Source organism: Grus americana, chromosome 2 (genome assembly GCF_028858705.1).
Source record: "Grus americana isolate bGruAme1 chromosome 2, bGruAme1.mat, whole genome shotgun sequence".
NCBI classification, from domain to species: domain Eukaryota; kingdom Metazoa; phylum Chordata; class Aves; order Gruiformes; family Gruidae; genus Grus; species Grus americana.
Window position 1 is genome coordinate 25,287,370 of NC_072853.1, and position 26,863 is coordinate 25,314,232.

A 26,863-nucleotide genomic window follows, 5' to 3' on the forward strand; every position below is an offset into this window, starting at 1 on the left:
AAGCTTACAAAGATCTACTTCAGCCATAATGTGTATAACTCCCCCACAACGCACAATTCTTCACACCAACCTCATAAAGCAATCTAGGGTTGGGAAATACAAAATGAATGTCGTCTAAGTATCTCCAGCTTACTTACTCATACAAACACTTTGTGAGACTAATTACATACATAACTGCCTATTTTCTACAGGACACATGCCATATTCACTGTACCAACCACATGTAAACTAAACAATCATATTAGGTCAGCTAGTTTATTAGTATTGACTTAAATCATAAAATACATTCCTGAATGGAATGGTGACTATATTAATCACTAGCTATACCCATAGCAACATCACAGCCTTCGCTCTCAGTAACAGGGTCACATCCTCCTCAATTTTTGGTTCTGTTTTTTCACTTGTATATTCTACATATCGCAGAAAACCCTCTCACATACAGACCTTTACATTTTAAAGGATTGATGGGACATCCTGTAGCAAAACAGAAGGGAAACTGTACATCTTGATCTCACGCTTAGCTACGGCTGCTCCTGAGTGCCTCAGTCCTGTGTCCTTCTCTTCATCGAGAACATCACAGCAAGGGCTGAACTCCATTCAAGTAAATCCCCTTTTCCAGCACCATAAACTAGACAGCAGCAGAGTCTGTAGAAAACAAAACTTTTCCTTGTGTGCACTCAGAATGTGTACGTTCTTTCAAGATTCTCACCACTATCTGGATAGAGAGGCCAAACTGTAACAGAATTAGTCAAAATGTCTGAAGTATTGTTAATCTTCTCAGAAGAATAACGTTGTTAAAAATAAAATCAAGGCTATTCCCCATTTACAGCCACTTGGCAAAATATAAAAGAAATAAATACAGCCTAATTTTGTGCTTCTGTCATCATTTGTCCCAAGATTCTCTTGCTTTGTTTGTTTCTTACATTGGCTCTGTAGGATTTGATTTGTTGGTTTACAGCAAGTTGAAATAATAGCAAGGCTGCTAAATTTATAACAAAATATGAATATACACAGAAAAATTTAAGAAACTAAGGAGCAAAAATACAACGTGGTACAAATATGGAATTAAATAACATAGCAGTCTGTTACCAAGGATAGAATATTTAAAGTCTAGTTATACAGTCTCTTCCAGGTTACTTTGTACCAACCTTTAATTGATGCAGCATCTGCACAAGGGTAATGAAGTGTAAGAGAGACTCCAGAAACTACTGGCCTTACCAAGGAAAACTCCCTTTGAAAAAGAGTACAGCATCAGTCTGTTCCCACATGGACTCCATTTAAGTTAACATTTGGAAAACTGCATCTAATCAGTGCTAGGCACTCATTAAAATTAGGCTTTACCAAACAAGCATAATAGCTTTGACATAATTACATACGTGCTAGGCAGAGAATGCAACTAACATGTACATGTTTGTATTTCATTATAATATTGAGTACCACATGCACCAAGAGAACTCTGTGATAACCACAGAAGTTTTTAAAAAAATAGCGTAGATTAGATATGGTTTGTCAAACAAGAAGCAGAAAACAACTGTGAATGGTAAAATGATCAAATGAAGCAAGGCCAATGAATTCCACCCCGGGACTATCCGACTGCTAGGAAAGTAGAAGAGTCTGCATAATCCTTTCCAAAGGTCTGTAGGAAATGGAGACTCGCATCAGCTGCTCTTCAACTGAAAAAGAAACTTTCTGCATCTTACAGACAGAGGATGACTCTCCAGCAGCTGACAATACCTTGAGGGAACCATTTAAGCCACACACCTGTTTGGCCGCCTTCTGCTCAGTATGAACGACCACGTTCCCTCCTCCTGTGTTTACATCCCCGCGTTGTGAGAACGCAGCTGCCTGCCGCACGCTACCACAGGTATGTTAGCAGAGGGCTCCTGGAGGGATCGCCGATGACAATCCTAATTGCCAGCAGCTGCAATTCTGGCTTCATGGGGTTTCTTTTTATTTATTGTTGAACTCCTGGCTTCTCAGCCTCGAGCAGAAGCCATATTTATATCTTCAGTGACCCCTCTATCACCAGAGACTAGTGAGCACACAGGACAAATTAAAAAAACCTTACTGAAAAACAGATGTTATATTTTGTACCTACAGGAAGGATATAAATAAATCCAAACAAAAAAAAGCAAAACAAAACCAAAACAACAAAACCCAACATTTTCTTTATTTGGAAAGCAGAGAATCAGACAAAGTAGCATCACAGGGCTAGCAACACATAAGCAAACTAAATAACAGCTAGCTGTCTAGAATACTGATCTAGCCTTCATACCTCCTCCATTTAATGACATTTATTATTTGTTATTAATGAATTCTTACATTAAAATTATCAGGCACAAACACGTGTGAAGAGGCATCAGAGCTTTCAGGGTAGGCTCAATCACCGTATCAGTGCTTCCGAGTCTCTGTTTCATTGCAGACAGTAAGTAGTGGGGAAGGTCGAGCTCTCCCATACACAAGCATATACTCTAAGTCACACCAGAAACTTGAGCCTCCTTTGGTGTTGAACAGAACATATTATGGGATGGTACAGGGAGGTTCCTCCTCCTTTCGAAAGATGGTCACGGCAAAGGGTAACACGCAACCAGCACTTTCAGTGAGCTGAAGGAAAAGGGTAGGATGGAGGATACTGCTCTTACCCACCATAAAACTTCTTCCTTTTAATCAGCTGTCCACAGAGGTAAATAGAGGGGAGCGAGGTCTGAAAGGAGGCAGGGGAAAGTTTCATACTCACAGAAGAGGGCATGGATGGAGCTTTTCTTCTTCTTCTTCCCTTCCTTCTCCATGCCACACACCATTCAGAGCAGTACACTCTTTGGACACTGTCCTCCATTTAAAAAAATGAAATACAGCCCTATCTTAAACGTATTTAGGCATAGCTTTTCTCTCCAATAGACTGGGGCAATGCAAACAAAGCCTCATGGAGATACATATTTTTAAAGTGTAAAAAGTAAGACTTAAGGGTCAATAGGAATACAAGGGCAGTCTAGAAAAAACCCACAAGGTAGGAACGGGAATGACAGAGGGGAAACAAGTCTCTGAAGACAGCAGGAGAAAGAACAGTATCTTACACCAAAGGCAACTATGTTGAAGGATAAAAGGGGAGGGCTTTCAAAAGCAAAAAACTAGATAGTAGCATAACTTAGGTATCTATGGAGATAATAGATAGCATGGAAGTAAATCCCAGGAGTGAAATAGAAGAGAGGAAATGGAGAAATCTAGTCATCTTTTCTGCTGTTTGTGAGTATAACCCTGTTTCCACTGGAAATCAGTGGCAGGTCTTCCATTATCTTCAATAGAAGGGGGAAAAAAGAAAAGGCTTTGACAAGTGACTGGATATGAGAAGAAAGAGCAGAGGGCCTGACTGGATTCAGTTTCAAGCAGCAAGCAAACCAAAAGCCACTGTGAGACATTTGTCTGGGTTAGCCCCTTATTTTCTGAAGAAAACTGAAACTCTGAAACATCTTCACTACATAAATGCTTCTTTAACTCCCACAGATCTAATTTCTATAGAATATTAAACTCCTTTTTGATGTTCTATTAAACAATCCATTATTTTTGCTGTTCAAGTAAAAAAAAAAAGAATTTCAGGTCAAGAGAATAAAAAGTATGTTAGTAAAAATACTGCAGAGGGGGTACCACTTATTTTTCCCCTGAAGTGAGAGATTTTAGTAGTGCCACATGAAAGGAACTATTTTAACATCACCTGATCATTATATTTGCCTACCTAGTTCACATATTTACATTGCACAACTGTCATTGTATAAATGCAATGTAAATGCTTAAGTGATAAGGACACTTTATCTAATAGTGTATTACACTGGATTGATAAACTCATTCTCCAATAAAATGGTATGCTTTTATTTTCAAAACTCAGGCAAGTCTTGCCTGTCGCTCCGAAGTTACAGATACACCCGGAATTTTTCTGTCTCAAACTTGAAATCCACTGTAAAGAGAAAAGTTCCTTTCAGCAACAGAATGTATTTTTAAAGCTTATTGTAACATTATAATAACTCCTGTGAACTAGGAATACATATTGAGCAGCACGGCAAAATGTCATGGCAAGTGTGAGCATTCTTTCCCCAGTTGCATTTGTTGACTGTGGCAGATTCTCCCAAAAGCTTCATAACCTACATCAGATGAAATACAAAACGTCCCAATAGGGACAGATTTCCTCTGAACAGCTCCTTTCCTGGCAATTAGCGTTGTGTCTGGGACACAAAGAGTGTCAGGCGGAAAAAAAACCCCAAGCATGGTTGGGAGAATGTTTGAATCCGTTCTGGGGACCTTCCTGTGCTGCTGGTTTCTTTGGGAGCACGCAGGAAGAACACCCAGCACACGGCGGCTGCCACGAGGAAATGAATGGAGGGGTTCCCTGAGAAAACGGTTAAGTCTTGAGAATTCAAGTTATTTTCCTTCCTCAAAAGGAAAAGACAAATTGCTGTCAAATGGTAACGCTTTCTCACTGTTTTGTTTTAGATATCAAGTTTGTCATGCTCCTCATTACATATTATATACTCATACTATTTTGCTTATTGTTTGAAGGTTTGGGCTCTTCCTATTTAATCCTGGAGATATGCCGATCCCTTCATCATCTGCTGAAGGGGAAAGAAAAGATTACTCTCAATCCCACTCTTACATTTTATGAATTTCTTTAATACCTAAGAAAGAGTGCCTAGAAGAGTCTCTGCTGGAAGAGAGACCGTCTGAAAAAATACAATTTGCCTTCCTTTTCATTAGTTGATCCATGTTGCTGAGGAAAACTTTGTTGGAAGAAAGGTAGCAGGTTGGAGGCTTTTGTTGGAATGTGCAATAATGATCACGACTTTTATAGTCTGTACATAAATTTAAATACAGAAATGCTTTTGGACCTTAACCAAGAGATACAGGCACAAAGGCAGTCAGATCAGATGAAATGCGGTGGTGGAGGAGATGAACTGGATTTAGGGACATGACAAGATTCCAGACTACCTGAAAAGTGACAGCTATGGGAATGCCACAGCTCTCCGAGCTCACCTCCAGTAGCTCCAGGAGAAGAGGGCTATCAGGAGGACCATGGGCTTCCCCATTTCCTCCTCACCCGTCTGTCCTGGGTGTCGCTCTTCTGCTCAGACAGCCTCCACAAGGAAGGGCATGCAGCGAGTCACCTGCACGCGCAAGTCAGACTTGTGCACGCACCACAGCCTTAGAGCTCAAGATACGAAACCACTGAGGCCCACCTAGTGCAGCACTGCAAGACAGTTACACAATAAAAAGTGGGAATTTTCTTCCCAGTGTTCAAATGCTCACCAGGAATGACCTCTCCCCCTTGAAGAACACTGTGCAGGAAAATTATCTTACTGATTATTAATGTTAACACTGAGACCACATATGTAACTTCATGAATAATATAAATAGAAAATCTGTTAAAAAACTGTATCTACTTAGAAAGCAGTGCATCACGTAATTTTAGAAGCAGAACTGTGGTTTACAAGCTAATACGCACAGGCTGAATTAACTTGCAGCTGTCAAGCGAAAAGTTGTTTCTGTAAAATACTCTGTACTACACTTCTGTGTAAGCATAGTGAAGTTACTTAAACTACTCAATGGAGATGGTACTTGTTTCAAATCTAGCTTGTCTATAAACAGATACAGAACAACTCTGAATGTGTGAAGTTCATAATTATTTATCATGTAGTTTGAAGCAGTTGTTCTGTAAGTGCAGCCCAAAGATCACCTGCAGCTTGCAAAGCCTCGGTACACCTAGCCCCCAAAGTGCAATTTTAATAGTTTCATCTCCACAAAGATAAAGGTTCACTGACCCGCAGGTGAATCTTGTGATGTAGCCAAAACATTGATTAATACCAGTATTAACACAGCTCCTGGTTTAACAGGACAGAGCTTGATCCACGATTTAACCACTGAACTTCTCACCTGCAATGAACCTGGCCCCTGGTACACTGCAAACCACACAGTATCACTTCTTGCTGCCAAAGCTATGCAACTACGGAATGGTCTGGATGTAAAGATGCTAATAAAACATCTTCTTCCTTGGAAATCTGTCATTGGTCAGTGCCAAAACATTTGGGGGAGACAGAGACATCCAGGAGCATACTTATGAAACCCCGGCAGCCAGGCTGGGTTGCAAGCCTGTCCAGCTCAGGAGTGCTGCTCCCTGCTAACCCTGTAACATCCTTCTGAAAAACTCAGGTGGAGGAGGAAAAAGGAGTGTATTTGTGATTAGAATTTCTCTGCCACAAACATACTTGGACTAAAAACCCTTTTAAGGGTTTAAGGGTTACTTTCTCTAGTACCAGTTTCCCAAGCACACCAAACTGACCTGAGTGCTTTGAAATCCCAATACACTTTCTTTAATCAGCTAGATATTGACTTAAAAGTAACATCCTCTTTCTGTACATCTTCCATTTATACAGATATACAGCTAAGAGCATCACACGATGAGCTGACACTGATCTAAGCACTTTAAATTGTTCTTTTTTTTAAATTGTGTATTAAAAGTATGACCAATTACACTAGTTGTTTCAGTTTAGACACCTTAGAGGGAAGACTCTCAGAGGAACAAATGTCATTCTCCCTTCCTTTCTCAGGAAACTTCTACGGGCAAGCATTACCTGGAAGCCTGATACTTTACAATGGTGTTCTACAATTCCTTATCACCTTTTCACACTTGCCTGGATTCTGTCACCTTTTCACTAACTCTTAAGTCATTCCACTAAGTAACACTGAAATATCTGAGGAATAAAAGGTACTGCTCTACATGGGAAAGGGTTAAAGGAATCCATCACTGATTGTCACTGAGAAGTACCGTAAAAAGCTTTACATGACTGAAACCTAATTTTAGGCACTGAAAAAAGTTACCCTTCTAAAATCATAAATTGCAGCTGCACTTATTATTCTAAGTAGCTCTGCTAAGTTTTCTCATGGGTATGCCTATTCACATTGCATTTCTGGCAAGACTGAAATGTTAGAATTCTCTCAGACACTGCAGCACACCATTGCTGTTTTCCTAGATTGTCAGCATTATAAACTAAGTAAAGGAAGAGGGAAAAAAACAGAGTTTTGTGGAGTTACAGCCTTGGATGGTCTCTCAGATGAACCCGGCAGCCCAGGATTCTGGACTCCAGGTGCTGGCTGCATCTGGACAGTGTTGAATCCCTGCTTAAGCTCTTTAGGCTTGAGCACAAACACAGATCCTTTTAATGCTCTTCATGGAGATACAGAGTGTGTGCTCGAGCTGCCTGGTACCTTCACGTTCTTTCTGGTTCTTCCATGCCATCCCAGCAGCAACTGCAGCCCTCTCAGAGCCTGAAAATGGGAGCACCGAAATTCGTTGTTTCCTTCTTTGGAGACTGCAGGGAGACACAGACCCTCCTCAAAGAGGGACCACAGTCTACTCCCTGTAAAGGTGCATGCAATACACAGATTATAGAAGAACAGCTAAAACCTCCCTTACCTCCCACCTATGAGCTCGCTCTTTCCAAACCTCAGACTTTTGGCAAAATCACATTTGAATCCCAGAACCTGATTTCTAATGTTCACAGTGTTCTTGATGATAAAGAGCTGTTACTAAGAAAAAGTCTTGTACTTTTATGAAATTCCAGCTCCTTCATGCTCTTTCCAGCAGCTTCAACTCCCTCACAGTGAGTTGTTACTGAATAGAAATCAAAATCCAAATCCTTTGAGCTACAGTCAAACAACTGTTTTTAAATATTTACATTTGAAAATAAGATATTCCAAGGTAACGACATGTATTCTCTGTCATTCACCTTCTGCCAGAGCCTTCCCACAGATCTCTGTCAGGTCAACCTGAAATCTCAATCTAGCAGAAGTTAACAATCAAACACAGTACATTTTATTTCATAATAAAACCCCATGGTTATATGATAGATTATTTATCAGCAGTAGCCACACAGTTCTGTAATAATACAACCATCACTTGTTTTTGGCACAGGCAAATAATAGCAGAATCTACTATTGACTACCTAATCACAGTTCAGAAGAGTCAACTTTTAACGTCGTCTTCTTTACAGTAAACAATGTACAAATGTTACACCAAATTAACATTCAAAAAAATATTACCGCTGCGTGCAAACAGGGAAAGAGAGAAATTACTGTGAGCAACTCTAGATCCCACGGGACACAAGGCAGAGTGATGAATGGAACTTCAGAATCCCTGGTTTTAGCTTATTCACATGATTATTCTCTCTCGTCTGACAAAAGCATCTTTTGTTGTCCTGTGCACAAATGTCTGGAATCAATCTGGATTTTCCAGAGCTAAACAGTACCATAGGTTCAATATCTCTTGCTGAGGCACATTTTGTGTGTTTCACAGTCCCCAGCAAACTAAGGCGATGAAATCCAAACACAAATAAATAAAAAACTATATGGTGCCTTTCTGTTTCTTATTCTTAGAATAAATGTTCTTCTTTTGCGATCACAGTAGATTAAAAATCCAGGAATTGCAGTCAAAGCTCAAACCTGCTTAATAATAATGAACAGAAACATATCAAAGATGACCCCTCTCTGTTTCACAGAGTATTTGCAATGTTCATATTACACAGCCAACACAGAAGTACTGCGGACGGTGACTAGGAAAGCAAGGTAATGGTGAAAGAGTTCAGCAGAAGTCGCAGACCCTAGTCACCTACCCAGTTAACAACATATGGGAAGGATCTATAAATACCAAACTAAAGGTCAGATTTTAAAAGGAAAGTTGGAAGAGAACAGAGTTATGGCTTTGGGTTTGCACCATCCTCCTAAATATAGAAACAAAATGAGAGAAAGTATAAGGTGCCTGAAGGAGAGGACAACAGGCAAGTAATCAAAGCTGGCATCACTGGCAGAGCAGAGAAAGGAGTTGGCACCTCCCATTTAATAAACCAGATGGAGAAGGATTTTCACCATTTAGCCCTACCCTGCAGGCAAGACCAAAGGATTAGTATTTGATGCCACAAGATGGATACAATAAGAGAGAGGCTCAGGTGACTGATTGGATTTGAAGGGGAAAACAAAGCTGGAGAAAAGGAATAAAGTAATTGAAATCGTGACACTTACAAGGCACAAGACATTCATTCTACAGGGAAAAGTCCATTATTACTGTTGGCCATCAACATCAGGCTACATTTAGAAAACAATTCTGAACAGCAACTATGGAATAATTGGCTCTGACTTCCTAAAAACACAAGTCAAAATTTGTGTGCCATAAATAAGGGGTTTCGTCATATGAACAGGTCTAGCTCATCATACTTAAATGCCTGACATACATCATAGGGGAGCTAACACAGCAGGGTGAGGCCATCCTATGTGAAGACAACATTTAATGAAATAACACAGAAATACCCTACCATATGGACAAGCCACAAGCAAGACTGTGGGAAGTGGAAGAACCAGCAAAAACAAGAGGCCCCCTACCCCCTGAAAAACAACGCAAGCATTCTTATAAAGAGAAATCATGATATGTTGGAGCAAACCATACACATTTCCTCACATGTTTAAGCAAACAAGGCAAAATAAAATGAGGAATTACCATTTCCAAATCCTCTGCATGCCTGAGGCATAAACTAGATTGTGGATATTAACAGCTGACTAGCACATTAAGTATATTTTAAAAATGGGACCTATATCTGTCTGCCTGTTTGTTTTACATGACATAAGTAAAAGGTTACATATAAAAATAAAACATCTTGCATGCATGAGACAGATTCTGAAGCACACAAATCCAGCCCAACTCCCTACATAAACCTGGGTTCACTTTTGGAAATCAGCAGTAAACCTTGAAAAGAATATTTCAGATGTTTTACAGCAGATACAACATGTTTCATAAATAAAACTTTAATATAGCCATGCTAAAACAGTTCTGTAATATGTAGATAATTTTTAGTAACATCATAAGACTAAGAACAATACCATAGATTCTGAAAAAGTATCTTGAGTAGTAGAGGAAGTAGAAACAATACTCAGTGGGAAGTACAAACTGGAAAACCAATTATAAGACAGGAAAATAATAAAACTGGATAAGCAGGTGAATCTATACAGTAGACCTCTGTACAGGCTGTTTCAGCACTGCCTGGACCAAAATAAAAAAGTGAGTTTCTGTGTAATCTGAAATTTAGGGAGTTAATCTTAGAATACACCAAGAAACAGAGGCTTTACTCTTTTTATTTATTTTTTTTCTAAGTGAAAAAAGGAGAGTATTAGGCTAGGATTCCCCAAACACCAATCCTGGACCATTCTGGCAAACCGTTCTGGTACTACTTAATCTCTTCCCGTTGTTCAAAGCCATGTGCTCATGTGCTCTGGAGATGAACACTCCAGATAAAGTCCTCAGTGTTGCACTTACACAGAAAAAACACGGAGAATTACAGAGAAATGAAATGACAGTCCACGTACTTCTCAGATCTTATCAGCAGTTGAAAACAAATACACCCCTTGTGAAAATAATTCATTAGCATTCTATTACTCAGATCCCTCTCTGCAATCTTTATCTGCATTTTCGTTGACGTGTTTTCCTTCAATCCTCTACATTTATGGTCGCCACATACTGCTGAGACACTCGTTGTCAGTGTAATCAAGAAAACTGAATATTGCGAGAACATTAAAACAGAACCTGCAATTGACGGATGAAGATGTTAGAATCACGTCAGATGGTTTTGAACTTGCTAACAGGGCTTTCATAGGCACAGCAAGTCATACGGACTCAGAAGGGGCTGGCAGCACCGAAGAAAGCTGGAGCTGATTAGAACTAAACAGGAAATCACAGAAAACTGCTAAAGTTCCTGGTGCTCAACCCGCAGCAAGCACAGCTGTAAGTCCTTAAAGATCAGTACAAGAAACTCAAGACTTGGCAGTTTTATACGTTCAACATCTTTATATACATGAACTAGTAATGCTAAGGCAGAATAAAACTGTTCATTTAAATCTTACTAGCTCCAGAATATTACCAAATCTAATCAGTGGGTGCTCATGGTACCCAAATAAGACCAGAGTTAACATATGTTATTCATGATATGGGTGGACATCTAGCCACCAACAAAATGTCTGAGTCAGTAATGTTAGGAGAGTGGGTGAGCCAGAAGAGAAGAAAAAACAGACTCGAATACTACACTTACAAAGGTTTGCCTTGGGAAGCTATGGGTGAGGAAGCAAGGATTCCAAAAGGACCGTTATCCTCACAGTATCATTCTGGATAACAGAGTCTACTGACAAAGATTTTCCTAGCCCTTTATCTGCCTCTACCAATGTTACAGGACACTGCTTGTATTACTACACACTAAGTGGATGAAACTCTTCCCAGTTCCTGAACAGGAGTAGCCCAAACTACGAGGAGGTAGAGAAAACCTTTGTTAGTCTCATCAGCATTTTACTGACTTTGTAAGAAAATAAATATGCCAGACATATGAAATTACCCAGAGGTTTCAGATGTCATATCAACCCCATTTAGTGGAAAAAACCAGAGTTATACAGCTCAAAGCAAAAAGAGGCAAACAGTTTGGCAAAAGCCAAAGAGAGATTGGGACTTAAGAAACATCTTCTACAGATTTCTCACTATTATGAAGTTACCTGAAATTTGACTCCTTAATCACTGCTCAAATAGCAAGAACCGACTGTACAACATGATCATCTCCTAAAGCACAGGCTCAATTTCTTCTAAGGACATCTAAGTTCTCTTGCTGACAGCTAGTATTTGCCCAAAAGTGAACACAAAGACTGCATTGCAGAATGCATTCTGGCGTGTTGGCCTTCAGGGAACATAGGAAGCAAAGTAAAAATTAATGAATTGCCAGTCAACAACATATACAGACATCCTGGAGGGAAAGTCCCTAAGTACAGGGTAAGAAAATAAATCCCACAGCACACAACCAATTCATACCTCTACAGGCAGCAGGACAACACACATAGCCCTATGAAATATAAATAGAATCTCCCATGAGCTCACCAGAGACTTATAAAACATGGTTTCCTCTTATTTCCTCTTGTTACACCACAAACAAGGGGTTTATCCTTGTTTCCTGGTCCCTTAGTAGAACAGAAGACAATATTGCCGTATCCTATTGCCACCGGACAGTCTCCCATCGAGATGGTTCCTTTGAACAACTCCTGCCGCTATACTGATCCCATAAGTGAAAAGCATTCATGAATAATCAGTGGTGCTTCCTGATTTCTTCAGTCATGCTACAGCACTACTATTACACCTCTACAGGCTGCCTTTATGCCTTCTGCATTCCCCAAGTCGGCGCAAAGCGGACAGAAGATGCTGCCTACTCAGAGGGAGACTATTTTTATAGCAATTCTGCAGTGTCAAAAGTGAGCACGCACAATATCAAGCAGGGGAGAATCAGGTTCTTCGTTTTTCCAGTTCCCTCAGAGATCAATTCTAAACTACCTTGACCACAACTGCATGCTCCTCCCCACTGAAAGAAAATAACTCTCCAACACACACATTCACCACTTCACCCTGTACACATAGACCTCACATGCTAGAGAAGAAAAAAAACACTTAAAAACCACAAAACAATAATAAACGGGTATTCTGTCACTGGAAGATGGTAATGAGTAAATTAAGTTTCTCAAGTAAATAAATGAAGGCATCAGATCCACACATAATATAGGTAAACTCTTTATTTTCTGTACTTCCAACAAGAGCTAGCTCCCTGGCAGCGAGAGTGGTGGCACTGCTCATGATAGTATGCACCAGGACCAAAGAACATAGCATTGCAAGCAATCAAGGAAAATTCCAGATACCAACGTAGCACTGTCACACGAAAAGGTAAATATAGCAGATTTTTTTTTACTCAAGGAATATAGAAATAGTTAACTCTTACACTCAGAGAAATGTCTTGTGTCCTAGACTTCCTTTGAAAAACATTATTTCTGGAAACTTAACCCAGTAACTTTCTCCCTTCAAAACAGTTCTCAGTGGTTTTTCTTGACAAAAAGGCAATCTGGTTTAGCCATTTCTATCAAAAAGTTTTCAATAATAATAACATTTGATTTTACCTACACATCAGCATCAAGGAGACCTACTTGGCTGACATGCAGTGAATGTCCCTAAGTTTGTCTTCCCTGACTTACAGAAAGCCTCATCTCTGTCCCTGTGCTCCCTCTTGGAATTGCCATTTGATAATCCAAGAGCCACAACCTGCACTGACGAAGTGAATCTTCGTATCACAGAGGGCACATGTCTGGCCACTACCATAGAAATTACACCATGAACAGTTTAAAGTATTATACTGATGATGTGACTTTCTTAAAGGTCTCCCACAGTATGTCCATATTAGTCTTTTAGTTTGAATAAAGAATGAGCTTTTGAAGTGAACCTCCCAAAATCCTTGCCTGCCTGATCACCAAACAGTCTCTGAACACCAGTGCCAGATTCCTTTCTGATGAAACTAAACCAGAATATGCACTCAATAAATGCACCTAGCATGGCCCAACTGCTAACACTTGTTCAGTCTCAGCTGTTGCACCTAAATCTTTAATTACAGCTTTATTTAAAAAAAAAAAAAGTTATTTTTACTTTAATTATATCATCACATGGAAAAACTCCATTGCAAGAAAAGGATTTTTGTTTTGAAAGATGTAAAAATGGTTGGCAATTAGAAGAGGAAAAAAGTTTGGACAACCAGTAAAATATTTTCTCTAATCCCAAAAGAACAAGACACAAGATTATTTTATTAATCAAACAACAAGGAAGCAGGTTTACAGATGGACTAAAATACATCCCAACCCTGCAGAACTGAGAGCCCAAGGCTAGCTTAATTAAAAGCAAAGACAAAATTGAGAGAGGACTGAACAAAACTGCAGGAAATTAACTCACATACTACACTTGCTAACACCCCGAAAGCCAGAGAAACCACAAATTCCTGAACTGACACAGCACTTGGAGAGGGTGACCAGAATTCAAATGCACCCAGGGCACTGGCAGCTCACGCACACTAAGCCTGTACACATGGCCAGAGTTGTGTTGGCTCCTCTCCAGCTACGCATCCTGTGAGCATCAGCCAGGCTGGTCCCTGAACGTGGTCAGACACACCGCTGAGGCTGCACAGCTTCAGCAGCCCAGAAAATCACATAGTCACCAGGGTGCTATAGGCAGATCAGAAAAAGATGCATTTGAGTGTTGGGCGAAAAGAGGGAAGCAAAGCAAAAACTTACAAAAACTAATTATACAAAACCTCCTACTTCACTTTGTATATGTAAACCAATTTCATTCTTTTCCTTTCAATGGGTGCCAGAGGCAGTGAACAATCTTTCTTAAAGTCAAATGCCTGAGGAAAGCTTTTTTCAGTTGAGAAGCAATGTGGATGACCAGTCCCGTGCTACAACAGACAGTGGTACTGAAGAAAAAGTGATGACAAACCTAACTCCTATTTAGTGCTACCATTGGCTTGCTTGTTCACAACAATTGCATTGTTTATTAAATAATCAAAATTAAAGAAGGCAGTAAAAATGCAGCGATTAGCTGAAGAGGTTCTGAAATTATTTTAGGTTGTAAGTTAAGTTTTATAAATTTACACACAGGTCAAGATATTTTGGCTGAAAATAATAACTGGTGGTCCAGGCCATTTAGTGGGCAACAGGGGCAGCTTTCCAGGGCCAAGTGAGCTGTCTCACCCGCTTGACTCCCAGCCTATGACATGCGGAAGGGAATACAGGTCTGCTTGGCCGGACCATGTGCACACAGAGCAATAGAGATGCTCAGGGACCACCTACAGCTCATGATCAGACCGGGCTCAGGTCATGTCGACTCCCATATTAACAGAGAGCTGCTCTCATGCTCACACACAAGTCTTAGCCAGTGCTTACCAGCTGAAATACAATCCCACATGGACACAGCACTGCTCCCCCTCTATGGACAGCAGAATGGGCCACAGGAAGACAGACCCCTAAGATAGTAGCAAAAAATTAGGTATACTGGCATTCATTGTGGAAGGAGGGGTAGAACAGGAGGGAAAGGAGCCTTCAGGGCGCATGACGCAGCCAGAGGATACAGTATTTCAAAGAGAAAACATCTCGTTTTTAAAGGCCAGATGCATCTCTCTTCTAAAAACAAAAAAAACCCACAGCAAAAAAAATCCAAACAAATAAAAGCAAAAAAATCCTACCAAAACTACAGTATGATCCCAGATTTCAGAAAACTTGGCAGAACAAGTTGGAAGAAGTTGAGTGTCTCTGCCACTACTGATGTAAGCCCTTACTTTCCTTAGACATGGAGTTTTAGGGAAAGGAGGAAGCTCTGCTCAGCAGGCAAGTCTCACATCTGGAATCAAAGGCAATCAAAGGCAGCAGACCAGGTATTAGGAAAAGGTGATGTGGTAAGAAGTCACTGTGTTAGCACCTGAGAGTTGAAAATTACACTAACTCACGTACATTGCCAGTGAGATTGAGAAGGGAATGAATTGTTTACAAAGCAGTGAAGAATAAAAGGCAAAGCAGAAGAGGAAAAGAAAATGCACTTTGAGAGTACAATGTATATACAAAAAGGTATACATGGTAGAAGAAAATAAACCAAGTGAGGTTACAAAAAGGGGAAATGAAGATACAGGACAAGCAATAGTTTTCAAATACACATACATTCCACGAAATTACATTCCAGCCCTGCCATGTCTGCACTGAACTGTGTCACATGCATCCACTATCCACGCAATCTCTGCAATAAACCTTGAGTTGCACCGTGCCACGCATGAACTCAGCTTTCATCCAGACACAGCTGTTGATTAGAGTTACTAGAGCTTCACAAGCAGACATTGTGTCTTGGCCACCTGTAGCCTGAAGAAGGGGAGATAAAGTGAAGGAAATTACTTATTTCAGATAAAAGTAAGATGCTGAATTCAGCCCAAAAAGAGAAGAACTTGACCAAGTATGTGTCCTTGTTAACAGTCTCCAGACTGGGTCAAAGTACTACTTGGTCTGTTTTGGCCTTGTAATATGTTCCCTGTTGGATTTCTTGTATGTTGGAGAGATTGTTCTGTAGCATTTTAAAAAATAATAATTGGGCTCTTGGCATTTATCTCTGAGAATTCTGGGGAACTTTCTTTTTGAGTTCTCGAAAACCACTCAATTTTGATTCTTTCTAGAGCCCTTAAAGGGGTTATTATTACAAGACACAGTGTTATGACTTTATCTAATCTATGGTTCTTGAGGAACAGGATTTACTCAGAGTTTTAGATTCATAAGAGTACAGTCATCACAAGATAAATACTGGACCATTTCAATGGCTAAAGGATACCTTTTATCTATAAAGTGTTCTAAAAATGTACAGCTAGGAAGCAAAAAAACAGACTTGTGGTTAGCTTATTACAACCACATTTTTAACCATGCCGTATAAATTGAGTATTCTTGCTGTAAAAACATCCACTACAGACCGGGAAAAACTCATCAGTTTATTGTACACACCAGTAAACAGTGTGTATTACGTCAACTTGTGCGAGACCATTAATCACAGCACAGTCAAGCTGTTAAAGCGAAAAAAGTCAACATCCTGATTTCTCCAAAAAGCCAAGTACTATTGGATTAATAATACATATTATTTGAGAAGGTTCATTAAAAATAGTTCTGTTACTCTTAACTCCTAATATCCATGTTTAAATGTTTTCACCACCAAATTGCCAGTGCTTCAGGAAATTGTTACTGGGAAAAAGGCTGTCATAAACACACCATTTGGGTGGAGGGCATCAAGAATTACCTACCTGTTACAGTGACTTCCACCTAAGTAACAAAACCCACTCTTACGTGATACCTATTAAAGTAGCAGGACAATTATTTGACTCTTAACACAACATAGGGACAATGCCACAAGGCACAACTGCCATGCAACGTGGTAATACCAACCATGTAACTACTGTCATCTCTTCACAGGCCAAGGGAGATGATGTTGCTAATTTTATTTCCTATTCACTTACCTTTTCTGTCCTAAATGAATCCGCTCCTTAAAACTCAACAACAAATCCTTCAAGTCCTTCACTGACACTGATGAGTTGGCATGAGCCCCAATATAAACACAGCAATGAGCTTTCCTGAGTATATTCAAGTTCATCCCTTCTTGTCCTCATTCAGAGTTGGGATGCCGGAGTCCCCAAGCTGTTTCATTCACTCCATAGCTATACTACCATACTTTAAAGAAAAATAAGCTGCTAACATAATTCCAGCTCAAAGGTTCCCTTCACACTTTTTGCCCTTGACAATGTGGCAGCCACATGCCATCTCTGGAACAAGGAACAGCCACCAAACTGCCAGCAAAAGAACACTGATTTAATTCATGCGATTTTACCAATTCTGTGTTGTCAGTAAGCTTTAACAATCAGCCCTAATAAGCCTAAGATGTTCATCTACTTGAAAGTACCTAGTTTTAACCTATCAATATTATTCACATTGCAAGATCACCTAGCAATCACACCATAAAGTGGCCTCCGTTGTTCCAGCCAGCTTAATTTGTTGCAAATAGAGTAAGCAAATATCAATAAGTGACACCCTGTCCAAAGGGGGTTGAAATCTTTAAAAAAAAAAACCATACCAAAGCTGATACAGTTTAGGGAAAATTGTGAAGTTCCACCCTTCATTCACCTGAGGAAAGTGGGATAGTGCAGTATCAGGAGGAGGATACTTTCTTCTGAGATGTTTCCAGGATGTTTTAGAAAAATGCCACAATCCCATTATCAGTTGTTCATATTATAGGTGCACATGTAAACACACAAGAAGTAAAGGGTCTGGTCAACAAAGCAGGAGTACAAAAATTGTCAGAACACAAGACTTTCTTTCACAACACTTAGAAGTCTTTTATCAGCTTTTTACCTTTCATCTCTCACCCTTCTAACACACTGTTTCCTGCAGTGACGTGGTATTTCCCATCAGTCAATCAAAAAGGCAAGTGACTTGAACAAACAGTGCCCCAGACGCTGATTGACAAGAAGCACCACATCCAGCACAGAGCCCATCCAGCACAGCACATTGGTAGGACAGACAAGGAAGGCACACAGTTGGTGATCAAGAGAAAGCACAGGAGAAGGCATGGAGATAAGAAAATCCATCCTGTCTACAGCAATACCTATTTTGTGTTAGAAACAAGATAAACAGACCTAGGCATCACAGAGTGGCAGAAGTGAAGGACTGGACCTGAATACCTCCCTTAATATAGGAAAAAATAGATTAACCAGTCCATCCCCCCACCCCCAAAAAAAACCAAACCAAAAACAACTAAGTGAAGGTAAACGAAGAAAGGACAGAAAGTACATTTAATGAAAAAATGCTTCCTGGCAGCATCTAAATTTGAAATTGCTTTTGGGAATGACACCTTGGCTCCCAGCCTCGGTTAAGGATTCAATACTTCTAAACAAACATGCATTTGGCATCTGTTTCTCCTGTCTTTTCATTCATTTCTGAAATAGCTGTAATGCCAGTACCCAGACCTAATAAACAAGCTTTACTACCTTCAATCTCCACCTCTGTTCCTCATCTCTAAATTTTCCATTACATGTTAAAATGCACATCCATAAATAGTCTGGCAAACAGAAGATACAAAGAGTAGCTTTCAAATGAACACCTCAGCAGGGCACCAGAACGAAGGACTGCATAGATCAGCATTCAGATCCTCTTCCAGTTTTCAGGTAATCAACAGATTATAGATTGCAATATCCTTTGAGAAGACCAAATATGACTATTTTGAAAACATTTTTCATAAACCTGTTTTGAATACATAGTCTACTCTCTGTTCATTATTATTAAATTTATTAGAAAATTATAAGTATTAGAAAATATATTGTAAACATTGCTACATTTGTTGGGTATCAAGAAATACACTAGTATAGTTTGGATACTATCTGAATTCAAAGTACTTTACTTTTCAGAAAGCATTTTAAACAGGTAATGTTGGCTTCTTTAGGGGAATACGGAGCATATAAAAATGCTATCAAGCAGCTTCACTGGCAGCAGAGCTGTCCTCTGCACATGATCCAATTCAGTTAGCTGGCATTACTGCATTTCTCAAACTTTTTGAAGCATCACATATAGTGGCGCTTGCGCAATTCTCATACTGCTGAGATGTGACCACTTATGTTTTGTCTGAAATGGTGGAATTAAGCGTGCTTCCAAATGCCTGTCCCAGCCACTTCCCAGTCCCAGCCTCAAGCAAGACTCAAAGCCATACCACCCCTTCCCACTTCCCAGCCTGGGCTTATGTAGAAAGAAAACCTAGGAGCAGAGATCAAAAAGAAACCATGATGTTAACCAAACAGAACACGATTCCAGTTTATGATGTGGCACACATTCAGGGTCAGATTAGCTACCGCCAATGACTCCTCTGTGGGTAGAGTCACTGGGCAACTAGGGGGAGGAATAAATGGCCCGTACTGCTCTGAATATACATCGTCCAAAAAAGAACGATGTTACAAAATACAGCACCTCACAGAAAACTAAAAATACTCATTTCAGAAATGTAAAACTATATATAGTAAGTAACATACTAAGACATCTATAAAAATTTCATTTTTAAGAAATCATGATTTCAACCTACCTTTCCTAAAAAGCAGAGTGAGAATTACAAACCCTACCGCTAAAGTGTTCAAAACAATTATGTTCAAAGCAGACTACTCCTTCATCTAGTACAAGTCAGCCTCATGCTAGGAAAATGACCAATAGAATAAAACCAGTACACTTACATTCTAGTCAAAAATACAGAATGACCAGTCCATATAATCACTGACAGTCTGGTACATGTTGTCACCAAAGACATTTGATTTTGGTTGATCTCAGAATATTTATGGTAGCCTTGAGAATCCAGGAAGTTCTTTAAAACAAATATCATGCAAAATTTGGATCAGTAACAAAAATGAAAACATTTTGGAAGAATGACTAAACACCAGGGAAAAGAACTATTGTGCAGCCAATAGTTTCAAAACCGAACACCCACTCATAACTGGCAACATTTAAGTCACAGAGAACAAAAATGCCTGCCCAGAAATGACATGTGAACTAAAGGCTGACATGTGAGCCACAGGGAGAAATGAGAAAAATGCTTACCTATGAATAGAAAAAGGAGCAATGGATCTAATGAGGGATGCTACCGCTCCAACTTTAGCAGCTTCCACTGCTCCCTGTGATCTGTATTGCACGGTTTTGCCATAACTGATGAAAGGTTCATTGTAGACAACAATCTTCCCCTTGGCCTCCTGAGCTCTTTTGTGCAGTTCATCAAAAGAAGCTACCACTATGACTTCCGCCGTAATTCCTGAAAGAAAATATTACAGTGGTTTTAACATTGCTTTCCTACAACTCTCTTACAGCCAGTTTTAACTGACAGAAAAGCATGGACTGTGCAGAACACAGGCAATCAGATTTAACTTCTTACTGGAAAACGAAGACTATGTCAAATGCTTCACCAGGGATTGGTACCAAATAGCTGTAATAGCACCCTGAACCAAGTACACGCAGTTATGTAAACCATGCCATCAGGTTGGTATTATAACTTGAAGGGCAAGAAGGATACATGGGGGGGGAATTGTGTTCTCTGCATGTGCTTTAATACCTCACTGCAACCATTTGTAGTACAAAAACATTTGCAAAAGCCGCCTATGGGATTAATAAAAAAGATTGTAATCTTTTCACGGAATTGTTTTGATATGTTGCTAAACAACTTAGCTTAACATAAGACAATTGGAAGCACATATTTTTAGACAACATTTATACAATTATTTAATTCATAAATGAAACAAAATTAAAGCTTTACAGTTTCAACAAACTTTGCCATATGCTTATATATAAATAAAAAAATATTCATATTTAATTCAAGAGAATACCACAGTTCTACTGGATCTTGCTTTGGGAGTTTTCCCAGGAGCCCAGTTATGATACAGAGAACATAGGCAGGTACTTCTGCAGAACTATTCACTAACTTACTATGGTAAGTTAGATCCCACCCAGCTCTTTGTTTTTAATAGTTGGAATAGTTTTAAATTGCTATATTATCTTGCTTGAAAAAACAAAGGATTTTATACATAAGTAGTTTTTCCCAAAGCCAGAGAATTCTTCTAACTTTTTAGAACATTAATTGAGGAACTCTATTCCACAGCATTTAAGAAGTAATTCATTAAAATGACCACTCTGCTTAAAACTCAGTGTTGTTGATTGGTTACAGAGATAAGTAGAAACTGCTTAACAACACGGGCTGGTACTTTTCTTCTAAATATAGAAGAAGTAATGGCAGCCTGAAATTTTAGTGTTGTACATTTCAGCTAAATGCCACAAAATACGTCCATGCAAACTAAAACTAATAACAAATATCTAGCAAGTATTTGTCGAAGTCAAACTATCATGTTTTTAGGAAGAATATGTTTCTCCTTGAAAGTCCTCTTTCTTTTTTTTTTTTTTTGGTTGTATAAGAATTATTTGGAGAAGATTTCAAAGGCTTGTATTTGAGATTGTAATACATGAGAAGAACTGATAGAAAAATAGGAAGATCAGCTCTCCCAGCACCAGTGTATCCAGGCTCATGGCTTCTTTAAGATCAAACTACAGTATACATCAAAACCTTAAAGAAACTGTTTCATACAAAAAAGTTTGGTTTCTTAAGAGTGCACCACTAAGAGGGCAAGAGATATCTACCGCTACAGCAAAAGCCCATGAGTTTTAGCTACAGAACTAACCTAGTGTGAAAGGTGTAAAAATTTAACTGAATAGAGCGCCAAACCAGAGAATCACCTTCAAATTTTACTAGCTGTTGCTGGCAGGTGGGTGAGCATGCTAACAGACTCCATCTGCTTCTAATGAACTGCAGGTTCAGCTGCCTACCTAAGGAGCATCCCAGTGACAGGATCAGTCTGGGTATGGAACCATGCTGCTGGAAATAAAGCAAGGTATCTGCAAAATTTCATTTTCCACAAGAAAAGTCATGGTCTCAGTAGGTTGATACAGCAATTCGTATTTCATATTAGCTCTCCCCAATGCTCCACTTGGATCGTGCAGCAGGCACTGGAAGGGCACATGTTATATTAGTGCCTGTTTGTCAAGGGAAGCGAGGAGTGTAAGTCTTCTTGGCATTACTTTACTGCATTAATGAACAAACACCAACTCTGGATGATTTTTAAAGAAAGCTACAGACAGCTAGCAACTATCTATAATCCCTAAGAAATACCGTAGAGAAGTACATTTATGGCCCTCCCTAGATGACAGGCCTCAGAAGTTTGTACAGTGAGCTTTGTGGGAATTAAAGCTAAGGGAAAGAACGCAGAGCTGCGAACTCCAGCCCAGTATCTCTACTTCTGAATGTTCCCAAAGAAGCTAAATAAAGCCATCCTTTGACAAAACAAAACAAAGGTTCTCTCTGCAAGTTTAACTTAACAGCAGCATGGCATACATAAAGCATCAATCACAGTGCTCTCTGTAACAAAATAAAACTTCACTCTTGTATATCTTCTGACTAATTCAACATTTCATTTGCATTTTAGTCCCATTTTATACCATTTCAGTCTCATCTATTGAAGTGACAAGAGCAATGTTTCTCTTAAATAAATATGTGGATACATGTACACAAAACACACTAAGACCTCGGGTGCAAATGGAGAAATGAAACAAAAACCTCAACAGTTTACCAGTTTAAGGGGAATGAGTTATTCCTTTCAAAAAAGGGAAATGCCTCACCTTACTGAGCCTTTAAGCAAATGAACCAAACTTTGTCCCTAGCATCTCCTACCAATTCAGTGCCTCATTGCTCTGCTTCCCGTGTTGAAAGCTCTTCTATCTCTTTCTTACTCCTATCATTATCTGAGGCAGAGCTTGGCTGCCTGTTATTGAACAGAAGTCTTCAGAAAACCCATGTAAGGGGGCAACTGGATTGCCTGCTTACCTAAGCAAGATATAAAGATTATAATGCACACAGTCCTAGAGATGACTACGGAACATTTGGGGAATTAGCTAAGTAAAGGGCATGAAGCATAGAAGAAAGAATTACAAACATGATAAACTTGGCTGACTATATGAAGCTGAAGACTGTTTGTTTGTTCTCACCATGTGAAACATTATACATATTGTTGGGTTGGACCAGTCAGCAAAAGAATCTGTGTAGTACTAGTTCCTCTCATTTCTCATACTAAACAGTAAATTGTACCCTGTCATTTCTGAGAATTAAAGTACAGGAAGGGTGTTAATGGTGGAAACAAGCATGCAACTCTCAATTACCAATGAAATTATATATTATAAAATCCTCTGTACACAGAAATGTAGGTTTCTACCTAAACACCTGGATAGGCCACAACTTTGATCACACTGCCAGCTGGAAGAAATGGCACAGTATGCATTAGCAAAGTGTAAAATCCACCACAGGCAGGATGAAGGCAAGAGTGATTACAGTTACTCTTTATTCACTACAGAAAGTCCGATTTTGTGTGTGTGCATATATATATATATGTATATAAGCACCTGTAAATCAGCTGTCTGCAACACTGCCATACATCAGAAGTCTGAATCTTGGCATGAACAGTTCTGTCTGGAGAGTCACCTCCCAGCACCTGCTTACCTGTCAGAGGTAGATTATTTCAAAGGGAGTTCCCCACGAGATAAATTATTCTCCCCAAGATTAAATGAAGCATACATTTAAGCTATTTTATTATCTGGAGCTATGCACCTGTCTGTGTTAGTAACAGGTTTCAGAGAAGAGTAAGGAAAAAAAGGAAAATCCACTCTATTATGAGATTTTAAAAACTCATTAATCTCTATTAAAACATCATGGAAACTTCATTCAGAATATTGTTGCTGTTCCTGGCGACAACAGGGTAAGACATGGCAAGACTTTACATGTCGAGTATCAGAATTCCTGAGATTTGGGAATCAAGTCCCTGTTGGTTTTTATTTATTACTATCCTAGCAACACTCAAGTCATAAACACACAGAAATTCAACTTAGTTGCAATCAAATGCTGTATTAAAAGAATTAGCAAAGCAAGAAATACATATCATTTGCATACTCTTTAATCTTATTGGATACTAATTTCCTGATTACTTAATTAGAGCTTTACTCTCTTCTCTTTTTTCCCCCAGTCTCATTTTTGTTATCCAGTTAAGAGCAGCAGTCCCTCAGAAATCTAGTTACAAAACCAAATGCTGCCATCATTAATTTCACAACAAATTTTTGAATAACAGCAAGTAAACAACTCAGCCCTACATACCTTCTAAATTTCATTTACTTCACACTGTGTTAACATAAGAATTATGACTTCTTTTACAAATCACACTATGTAACAGCAATGCTTCTGATCCACATGCACTGGAGTTGCCACTATCAAATAAATAATCTGATGAGCAAGGCAGTTTTTGCTTAAAACAATTAAAATAAAATATTTTTAGGTCTAGACACCACAAAGCTGAAAACTACATCAACTAAGTCTCTGCCTGTGTGTTATTATTAGGGCTGGAGCACCTCTCCTATGAGGACAGGCTGAGAGAGTTGGGGTTGTTCAGCCTGGAGAAGAGAAGGCTCTGGGGAGACCTTACAGCAGCCTTCCAGTACCTGAAGACAGGAAAGCTGGAGAGGGACTGTTTACAAGGGCATGGAGTGATAGGACAAGGGGTAATGGGTTTAAACTGAAGGAGGGTAGATTTAGATTAGATATAAGGAAAAAATTATTTCCTGTGAGGGTGGTGAGGCACTGGCACAGGTTGCCCAGAGAAGCTGTGGATGCCCCCTCCCTGGAAGTGTTCAAGGCCAGGTTGGATGGGGCTTTGGGCAACCTGGTCTAGTGGAGGGTGTCCCTGCCCATGGCAGGGGGGTTGGAACTAGAAGATCTTTACGGTCCCTTCCAATTCAAACCATTCTATGATTCTATGATTTAACCTCTTTCCATCCTAAGCATAAAATACTGCCTGAAATATCAACACAAAAAGTCAACAACATATCTAACTGTTCTGGTACTGGTGGAGGTTTTGAAATTGAGGAAGAACATATCTGAAACATTCCCCGGCCTCTGCAGTTCATGAGAGCAAGAGGGAGACAGAGTGTTACCTCCCCACCAGAACCAGGTATCAGGACACCAGGACCAGGAGATCAAGGCACTTCATGGTAAGAAGAAGACAAAGAGTAGGAGCACACCACCAGAGCAGTACATGAAGCCTACTTGACAATTGCAGCCCTGCCCTGCAGACCAGCAACATCAGACGATGTTGATTCCGTCGTGGCTGCCACTTCTCAGATTTCTCCATTTCCACCGCAGCTCTCCCACAAAGATAACATAGCCTGGAAGCTGCCACATCAAGGTATACTGTATTCCATGCCAACCCTACAGACACACAGGTAGAAGCCCCAAGCTCTTCTGACCTTGACCTGGCTAATCTAGTTGTCCTTCAGACTAGACCATCTCCCCAAGATGAAAGTACCATGCCTCTGCTTGCATATTTGCAAGGTAGCTCCTTTCACAGAGTTAACAGAGAACCTAGAAATTTTTTTGCATGGAGCACAGGAGAGAGCTGCACATACAAAGTTATAATGTAGCAGCTGGGATGTGCAGTTCTCCCAGAAAAATGGCAGTCCTAGACCCCGGATGCCACATCACCCTGTACAAAACCAGACGATGTGCCAGGATCAATATTCCTGGATGAGGATGTAAGAACATGAAGCATGAAACAGGGAAAAAGTATATATATATGTCTGGAGATAGGGAAGAAAGGGAGTTGTTAGTGCAGATCAAAGAAAAGGTTTTGGGGAGTAGAGGGAAAAGGCAAATTTATTCTTAAAAGCTAGGTAAGATTAGGGACCTGGCATTACATCATATTTAGGTTCAACATCCTCTAAAATCAGCCCAGAAAACATTTTTCCCCTCAACTTCTATCTTACCTCTTTTAAAAACATGTCACTTTTGAGCTCTCCCAGGACTTAGTTCAGCTTTCCCCCAATGCCCCACATAATTCAACAAGATTTTCAGAAGAACAAAGCCAAATTCTGGGTTCATAATGAACTCATCACATTAAGGCTTGGTGTCAGGCTGAAGCAAATGAAAGACTCATATCATCACTTTTTTTTTCTCACTCCAAAATTATTAGCATGTACTGAAAATTTAAAATACTTTAAATTTAACACCTAGAAACACATTTGCTCTATCAACACATATCAACATGTACTGATAGAAGAATTATAATATGAAGGAAAGAATCATTTTAGGAGAACTGTGAAACAAAGAACAGGGCTTTTATCAGGAAGAAAGATTTTGTAAAATCTGAATATACTTCTGGAAAATGTGACCTCACCTACCCTGTGGAACAGCAAAGAGAATTACTTCATGAAACTAAAATTACATAGGAGAGTTATCCAAAAGGATATGAGGCTATTCAGCTCTGCTACATAGAACAGAAACTAGAGGTCTTACTCTGTTCTTTAAGAAGAACACAGAGAAAAATAAACACTAGGTAATAGTTACATTTCCGACAAATATACAATTTCCAGCAAGTAATGGATCTCACTAGAACAGTTTGGTTTCAATAACATGTAGCTTACTGTGTAGCAGTAAATCCTAGCAGCAAGGGGGCTGGACCTGACCCCCAGCACAAAGCCTTGGATGCCAAAACAGCAGGGCAACAGGTCCAGTTCTCCCAGGAGCAGCCCTGGATGGGACACAGGCTTGCTATGCAATGTCTGGGGAGAATCAGGCACCCAAGATCCAGAGAAGGCAGTTCTGGAGCACACAGGTGCCCAAGGCAGGAAGTACGGAGGGCAACCATTCCCTCCTCAGCGAGTCAAGATACCCGTCACTGCAGGCTGTTCCATGGGAGGGAAGGTGGCAGTGCCACCCAGCTGTGCACACGCTCCCCATGCACCAGAAAATCATGTTCAAATCCTGCCTCCATTAGTGTGAGGCAGGAGCTTCAGCCTGGGCTTACCACCCTTG

At 39.8% G+C, this 26,863-nt stretch overlaps 1 protein-coding gene across 1 annotated transcript in view; it reads right to left on the reverse strand.

The window, feature by feature from the left end:
- The window catches only part of CPQ (carboxypeptidase Q), a 156,458-nt gene that overhangs the window by 103,149 nt on the left and 26,446 nt on the right, over positions 1-26,863 (reverse strand). Inside the window, exon 3 of the mRNA XM_054817998.1 lies at positions 20,017-20,224. Coding sequence (XP_054673973.1) covers positions 20,017-20,224 — 208 coding nt within the window. The remainder of the gene's footprint in view (positions 1-20,016; positions 20,225-26,863) is intronic.